The 8,686-nt window shown below is 52.9% G+C and overlaps 1 protein-coding gene across 1 annotated transcript in view; it reads right to left on the reverse strand.

Annotated features, from left to right (window-relative positions):
* The window catches only part of TOGARAM1 (TOG array regulator of axonemal microtubules 1), a gene marked incomplete at both ends in the record, with an annotated part of 32,289 nt that extends 23,603 nt beyond the window's left edge, over positions 1-8,686 (reverse strand). Inside the window, 2 exon segments of the mRNA XM_079537226.1 lie at positions 849-1,005; positions 7,460-8,686. Coding sequence (XP_079393352.1) covers positions 849-1,005; positions 7,460-8,686 — 1,384 coding nt within the window.

Here is an 8,686-nt window from a genome sequence, read left to right on the forward strand (position 1 = left end):
CCCAGCTGTTCATACAAGTTAAAAAAAGAAAAAAGGAGACAACACACAAATCTAGATGAGATGTGAACTTAACTGGACTTCTGAAGAGCCCATCACACGCAAATATGACCCCCCCACCATGTTGTCCAGTTTGTGGTTTAGTATTTCACATCCTGCAGTCACTACCACCTGATTCTTGGTAGGTGCTGTTCTAGCCAACCACATATTCCTGCTCAGGAGTCCATAACATTCTGTGCCTCCTTTATCTGCAATTCAAATTGGATTTCACAGTGTAAAGAAGCTCTGGCTGCATGACTGCTGCCATTCTGCAGGTCACTTCTTCCTCCCTTTGGAGAGGCACAGGAAGATGCGTTTCTCAGGGATCTCCTGAGCCCACTTGTTAGTACATCTGCTCCCATAAGCACACTGTTTGAACTCACTGCGAAGTAACGTGGCACTATTTGCAGAAAGGACAGACCCATAAGCTCTGATGGAGCTACTGAATCTGGCGGACATGTGTGCACACAGCAGGGCTGGAGAGCAGGGGCAGGTGCTGAGATGGTGTGAGTGCCCCGGGTCCAAGGGCTGTGCAGATGGCTCTGGCTGCAGGCATCACCCAGTGCCTGTTCTCAGCTCTGTGCTGTGCATGACACTCCAGAGCAAAACCAACAGCTGCAGGCAATAAGCCATCCTCATAAAGCTGTACGTTTCCGTTCATATAAACCTGTTTGCAAATGGCAGATCAGAGATGTACTCAGAATCACAGAATTGTAGGGGTTGGAAGGGACCTCCAGAGATCATCGAGTCCAACCCCCCTGCCAAAGCAGGTTCCCTACAGCAGGTCGCACAGGACTCATGTTGGTACTCACCGGCACAAAGCGAAGAATGCTCAGAACTGAAATCTACGCTATTCTGAAATAAATCTCTTGACGGTTTTCTTCTACTGAAAAGTAACTCATCGCTGCCCGGCGTTCCTTGGGAGGGCTGCAGCTTTGGAGAATGGAGAAAATCTCCGGGTGAAGAGAACTGCAGGAGAAAGGAACACAAAGAAACAAAGGTGCACGTGAACAGAGCGCTCTCTCACGGTGCTGCACGCCGCCCACGAGCCCCCACTGCCCCCTCACCTGCCAGCACACCCCAGAAATAAAAAGTTGTGCTCTTCATCATTTTTAAGAATTAAATATTAACATTTTGATTTCTGTACATTCAATCTTTAACCAGACAGTGGCTATTTGAGCTGTGAAAACAGCACGCTTCAGATGGAGCACAAAAGCTGTGCGTTGCACTATCAGCAAGCACCCTGCAATGAGAACCAGCTGCAGGACAGCTTGGAACCACGTGCTCACCAATGGAAAGGGGCCCCCAGGTCCTTTCAAGGCACGGATTCCCAACACAAGAGGCATTTATACAAGTCAAAAGAAACGAAATCTCCAAGCCCTATAGAGACACTCCTCGTGGAAAACTAAACTCATGCCTTTACATCCCTCAGGCCTAAATCTGCTTCCCGTGGCCGTGCTCCTCCCTTACAAGGCACACAGTAACTCACACACATCCCTGCTGGCAACAACTACAGAAGGAAAGCAGCCATTTGGCTGCAGCCCCATGTGGGAGCTGGGCTGCTCAGACAGGGCAAAATCTCATCTGAAACCTTCCAAGCAAAGCCACCGCAATGCTCAGAAGTTGGAAACTGGATATAAAATCTTCCTCCCCTGAAATACAGTTTCAGTGCAGGACTGTGCTTTTTAATTGGGTTTCAGAGATCAGATTCTCGATTAAAATGGTTCACTGCCTAAAAGTTTGGTTTAAAGCTGGCAACGAGGGAAAACTTAAGAAGCTGAGGTACAAAGAGATCAGTCCAGATCCCCTTCTTAAAGGCAGACTGCAGAAGCCCAGAAGGCACTGGTAAGACTGGAGCAGGGAACATAAAGCTTTGGGAAGAAAAAGAAAGAGATTCTGGTGACGAGATGCAGACTGAGGACAATCCTTCAGTCACTGTGATGGCAGCATCCTGAGGATGCTGGTTTTACTTTAACATGAGAGACAGCAGCCAAGTGTGCTGAGAAACCTGCTTCAGGTTATTACAAGTGAGGACGAAAGAGAATTCAGCATGCACAGAATTACAGAATCACTCCAGTTAGAAAAAACCTCCAAGATCATCAAGTCCAATTCCCACTCCTGCAAACAAGCCATTAGAAAACAGCATTTTAATCCATCAGCCTGGACACAGGGGCATTACTTGCACAAAGTACTAACGCCTTTCCATGCACACCAGCCAATGTACGCAGAAAGAACAGACGACACGATGCTGAAATGACTGTACAGCTTTGCTCAGGTGTTCCAATTCCAGCTGCAGGAATAAAAGCTGTCTGCTCTCTTGTACACAAACTGTAATTACAGGGGCACGCAGGGTAGTGGCAAATAAAGCAAACCTAAGGCCACCAGAGTTTTCATTGCAACAGATCTCAGAGAAGGGAACTCTCAGAGCTTTCATTCTGATTTCATTCCCAGCGCAGCAGAGCCTTGGTAGCCATGCAGCAGAAGCCAGAGCGCTGCTGAGCAGCCCAGGGTCAAACTGCTGCCACGGCCCCTGCATGCACAGCAACTGCGTGGGGCCACCAGCAACACCCACCTGGGGAAACATCCAGCACAGCACAAGTGGATCATAACAGCTCCCAAAGTACTCTTCCATCACCCTTGAAAAACCACGGCTCATCTCCCGGGGTCTGACACCTCAAACAAGGAATCCCACACACACTGTCAAACCGTGAAGTTATGTGAGCATAGCCCAAGTGCACCGTGCAACTCGGTTCAGAGCTCCAGGAGAGCGTTCCACTGCTGTTGCTGCTGCAGCCAAGGGCACAGCTTCCAGCAGCACGTATGTTTCGTAGGGGAAGGCAGAAAATAACATTTATCTTATTATCTAGGCACACTGTGCATTCCACACAGCACCCCCAGGGACACCTGGCTACCAACATCCATGGGGAGACACAACAGCATCTGTTGTGCCTTCAGGAGGGCAAAAGCATTTGGTTTTTTGACAAGTGCTTTTGTGCCCCAAATTGCAATGAGTGTTTCTGTTCTGATAGCTCGCTTAAATTGGAGTTAAGAAAGATTACAGTTAAAAAGGGGAACAGGGGAATTCATTGCCACAGCAATGTTCTTCAGCTCATTCACACGACATGGACAAACCAGGACACCGTATGAGAAGGTAACACGTTTGGTTACAGCAGGCTAACTTCAGTTAGTTAAAGGCAGCTCCCGGAGGATTCACAGACCACGTTGAGTCCCACAGAAAAGAGCATAAACATTTCCTTTGGAACGGTCTGGTTTCAATCTGATGGAAGCTACTTATTCTCTCTTAAGGAACTGGAGCAGACTTAACGCATCAGTGCAGAAAAAGAATACTGACTTCAGCAAATTCACACTCTTTCTCCATTGAATTCACAGATAACACTGAACATCACAAGGCCAGCCCTGCCTGCGCAGGGTTAGAAACGAGCAGGACCCTGCTGAAGTACAAAGGAAAAGAACTCATGTGATTACACACTTGATTACCAGCTCATGAAAGCATTCCACTGGTGCTGCCACAAGGCTGCAGCATCCCAGCAGGCACTTCCCCACGAATGCAGTGGGGCCAGCACTGCCACCTGCACACGGGGCACTCAGTGCTGCGTCCAGGCAGGTGTGTGCAGCTGCCAGCAGGAAACACAGACAACTGTGCTTCATGTGATGAAGCCAGGCCTTGCTCTTAGAAAGAGAAATAGGAAGCTGGGGTTGTGCGAGCAGCTATTAAGCAGTAAGCCTTACGTTCTGACATGCAATGCACTGGGCTGTGAAATCAGGCAATTGAACCACAGGACGCTCACTGTCAGAAATAACAAGAGCTATGGATTAAACAAGGCTGGCATCCATGTTTCATTTAATGACTTTTTAACAGCTGCGTGCAGTTTCCCCCAGGAAAGCCACGCTCTGTCAGCACAGGCAGGGCACAGCACAGCCCTGCTGCCAGCCCTTGGCACAGCCACCGGTGCTCAACAGGTGGGGTTGTGCTGGTAGCAGCTCTCAGGCACACTGCCTGTTTGAATACCACCAGCATCACCGACAGCTCTGGGTTGACAGATGGGTACCACACAGACACGCTTTCAAAGCTCCTCGGAGGTTACAGAGCAGCATTCCATCAGCAAACCAATTAACATCACTGGCAGGCTGCGAAGCCCTGGAGGCAGCGTGCTTTATCTTCCCCACACTGCCAGCACCCATTAACCCACCCACTAACCTCACCCCTTATCTGATCAGCACAGTCTAGACGTGGCCTCGGACCATTGCTGTGCAACGTGACCCTACAAATAGCAGCAAAAAAAAAAAAAGAACAATTGTAAAGACTCATTTCATGCATCCTTTCAGACCCCAAAAGTTAATTTTTAAACAAACTCATCTCAAAGGAATGCTTGTTTGAATTAATAATTAATTTTTTACATTTACAGAAACAAGTCAACTATGCAAATGTCATGCATGATATATCTTAGTCAAAGAGGGCAGCTATGAAGAGAGGCAGGGCTGCCCTTCTTTCTCCTCACTGTTAACGCCCCAAGGTAAAGGACTTTATTTAATTAAGTACTTTATGACAATCTCTTCCAGTTGTCAAAGGATGACTTCAGTACAGGAAGAACTGCCCAAGTTCAATAGTCCCCATTCCAATAGTTCCAACTCTGACACCTCAGAGTTAGTGATCTCCTTTCTACCAACTTCAATATGTAAGAAAACAAAGTGGAAGTGACAAACGAACAGACCGAGTCAGAAAGCAGAGGGAAGAGACATGAACACAGGCTCTGGGCTGCCTGGGCTGCTGGTTGGCGACCTGCACACAGCAGGGGGTTGGAACTGGATGAGCATCGTGCTCCTTTGCAACCCAGGCCATTCTATGGTTCTATGATTCTAACAAAGAGCATCTGCAGGAGGTGCAGGATGACTTAGAAAAAGTCATTAGATGCAAAAAAAATTACTTCTTACTAAAAAGCAATAAGCACAGAACAAGACAAACAGTATTTCTCCCTGTAGAAGTATTTTTGTTGCCACCTACAATACACCACAGCAGCGAAAGCAAAGCGAGAGTGGTTAACTTCACAGCTTGAGGCCCCTGTTCAAAATTATGCTTTTACCAAATAAAGGCTGAAACTCATTCAGGTCTAATTCTGCAAAAATAGGTGGCAGAAATATATTTGGCATGAGACGCAAAGACATAAAAATAGAGATGATTCCAAAAGGAAAGTGGTAATTTTAGGCTTTAGTGCTTGCATGAACTGAAGAAGTCACCAAGGAGGAAAGAAAAAAATTATAATTGCCAAAAGATCTGCAGGCACACAGACAAGTTTGTGCCAAGTGGTCGCCAGAGGAAGGAAACGGATCTATAGACCCTTCTGTTTTCTCCCATAGGTGCTCTGTGGAGGAGGGAACCCACCTCTCCCAGCCCATAGCGTCTGGGATCGCCCACCTTGGAGAGCTGGGCAACAACCCCCAGACACACACAGATGGCATCTGCATCCACAATTTTCACACTACACCTATAAAGCTGCACAGAGTATAAAAGGCTTTCTTGTAGCAGTGCCAAGGATGCTACCTACTGAAAGGAGTACCTCAGCGCCCCGACTTGCAGCCACAAAGATGTGGTTGCCTCCCCAGGTTACATTTCAGTCCACACCACTCCGAAATGCATTTTACATACGCAACAAAAAAGAAACCAGGAATTGTTTGCCTCCCTCCTTCCAGAGGTGGAAACTTTGGGCACTTTTCCCCATTTACAGAGAGAAATCAAACCACATGAGCAAAAAAGTTAAACAAAAAAGCCAGCAGCACCTTCCCTGGACCCAGCCGTGAGCTTGGGCAGGAGCCCTCCACCACTGCAAGCCACAGCCGGGAGGGCAGCCACGTGTTTTGCCTCTATGTGTATGCAGGCAGACACATCAACTCCCTGCAGACTTTTGCAGTGCAACAATGTTAGCTCACATCCCTTTTTAAAGGGCTTTATTAAAACCCAGCCTGCACAAAGTAGCCTTGCCTATCGTTACTCCTGATCTCACTCAGTACAGGAACCAGCTACAAAGCAAGTATGAACTAAAATCTGAATCACAGAGTCACAGAATTGCTCAGGTTGGAAAAGACCTTAAGGATCATCGAGTCCAACCACAGCCCAACCATCCTACCCCAACTCTAACAGCCCACCCCTAAACCACAGCCCTGAGCACCACTTTCTGCAAAGAAATGCTGAGTAGCTAAATATGGTAGCAAAGAAATCTATAGCCATACAGTTTCCCATTTTCTGAAAGCCACTTGCTTATTAGTAGAGTTCAGGTAATTCTGGAGTAACTCATTCACTGAGGATCAAGTAATGCTATGTTAAATCCATCCAGCACACACTGCAGGTCTCGTGGTACCAAAATCAGCTGTCACACACAGAACTGCAGAAGTAAAAGGGACCTGAACAATTCTTCAGAGGTTCCTTCCACTTGCAGACATCAGTATAATCACTGAACTCTACAACCAAAATGCAGGTCAAGCAGAATCATTATTTCAGCCTCACCTACGTTCCTCCTGGTCAGATCACTATAAGGAACGCGGGCCATTTTCACACACAGCAACCCACAGACTTGGTTAGAGGTGCACTGCCCAAAAGCACTGGCTTCAGCCACGTGCTGGAGCTCTGCCTCCAAGGCCTGAACTGAAGCCATTTCTCAGTTTTCTTCCGAACAGCCCCAGTATTTAGCATCCATCAGGTGTTCTCAGGGACACAAGCAGGAGCTCCCTAAACTTCTGCGAGTCACAATCAGGGTCACCAGGGCGGGATGTCGGAAGCGCCCAGCGAGCACAGCATGTTTCAGCAGTGAGGTTTTCTGTGCACGCTAAGTTGTCTGTTTTGTCCCGGCGTTAAATCGGACGTTTGGAGCATTCAGATCGGGTCTGCCAGGTCAACACACAGAGAACCTCACACACATCAGCAGCACAAGCCGTGCCTCAGAAATCACAGAATCACAGAATGGCCCGGGTTGGAAGGGACCTCAAGGATCACGAAGCTCCAACCCCCTGTGCCATGCAGGGCCACCAACCTCCCCATCTCACAGCAGCCCAGGCTGCCCAGGGCCCCATCCAACCTGGTCTTCAACACCTCCAGGGATGGACGGGGCATCACAGCCTCTCTGGGCAGCTGTTCCAGCACCTCACCACTCTCACAGCACACAACTTCCCCTGACATCCAACCTCCATCTGGCCTCCCTCAGCTTCAAACCATCTCCCCTTGTCCTGCTGTTATCCACCCTTTCCAAGAGCTGACTCCCCTCCTGTCTGCAGGCTCCCTTTAGGTATTGAAATGCTGCACTGAGCTCACCCCGCAGAAACACCTGTCACTTCACAAACCTCTGGAAACTGTCTCATCTTCTCACAGTATTTCCCCTCGGAAAAAGCAGCCCGGCGGGCCGGCGGCACGTACCTGCTCCACGCCCTCGGCGGAAGGCACCACGTCTCCCGCTCCGCCTTCCCCGTCTCCGCCGCGCTCTGCTTCCCAGGGCAGTTTGTTCTTCCCTCTCCCGGCACTCAGGATTCTCCGCGCCGTCCCGCCGGTCGAGCCGGAGCTCCGCGCGGCGTCTCCAGGCTGCGGCCCGCAGCTCCTCGCGCTCCGCGCCCCGCCGCCCGCCAGCAGCCACTCGACGTCGGCCCCGCGCGGCGCCCCGCAGCCCCGGGCGCTCGAAGGCAGCGGCACCGCGTACTGCACGCAGCCGCGCTCCCCCAGCCTCGGCAGGCTCTTCCTGGCCAGCCTGGCCCGCACCGCGCGCATCGCCCGGTCCCCGTCGTCCCGCGGCTCCGCCGCGCGCACCGCCTCGAACAAGAGGCCGCTCTCCCCGGGCCCGGCGGCCGACGCCAACAGGGCGAACGCCTCCAAGGCCGCGTGCCGCACTCTGCGCTCGCCGTCCAGCAGCGCCGGGGCGAGGCCGAGGGCCAGGCTGCCCGGGTCCAGCTCCCCGGGGTGGGCGAGCAGCGCGGCGACGCAGGCGACCAGCACCTCCTCGCGCACGCGGGCGTCGCGGTGCCGCAGCAGCTCCCGGCGCAGCAGCAGCTCCAGCACGCGCCGCGGCCCGGCCGCCTCCATCAGCTGCCGCAGTAGCCGGTGGCAGCGCCGGCGCAGGGCCGCCCGCGGGTCGCCCAGCGCTTTGGCCGCGGCCGCCACCAGCGGACCCAGAAAGGCGCTCAGCCGGCCGCCCAGGCGCAGGGCCAGCAGCTGCGCGGCCTCCAGGGCGCCCAGGGCCACCGCCGAGTCGGCGTCGTCCAGCAGCGCGCACAGCAGCCCCAGCAGTCCTAGCAGCGCCGTGCCGGGCACCGCGGCCGCCGCGGCCGGGCCGAGGGCCGCCAGCAGCCGCTGCAGCTCCTCCACCGCCCGCGCGCGGTCGCGGCAATCCTCCTGGTCCAGCAGCCGGCCGCGCAGCTCGGCCGGGAGCAGCCCGAGGTCCGGCCGTTCCGCGGGGCCCCCGCCGCTCTCCGGCTCCTCGGCGCCGCCCGGCCGCCGGGCCTCGCCACGGGACGGCTCCCCGGGCGACGGACCTCCGCGCCGCCTCCCGCGCGGCCGCTCCGGGCCGTCCCCCGCCGCCCCGAGCTCGGGGCCCGGCGGCCGCTCCATGGCGCGGGCGGACGGCGGCGGGGCCGGGCCCAGAGCCGCGGCCAT

This window comes from Tetrao urogallus (assembly GCF_951394365.1).
Source record: "Tetrao urogallus genome assembly, chromosome: 6".
NCBI classification, from domain to species: domain Eukaryota; kingdom Metazoa; phylum Chordata; class Aves; order Galliformes; family Phasianidae; genus Tetrao; species Tetrao urogallus.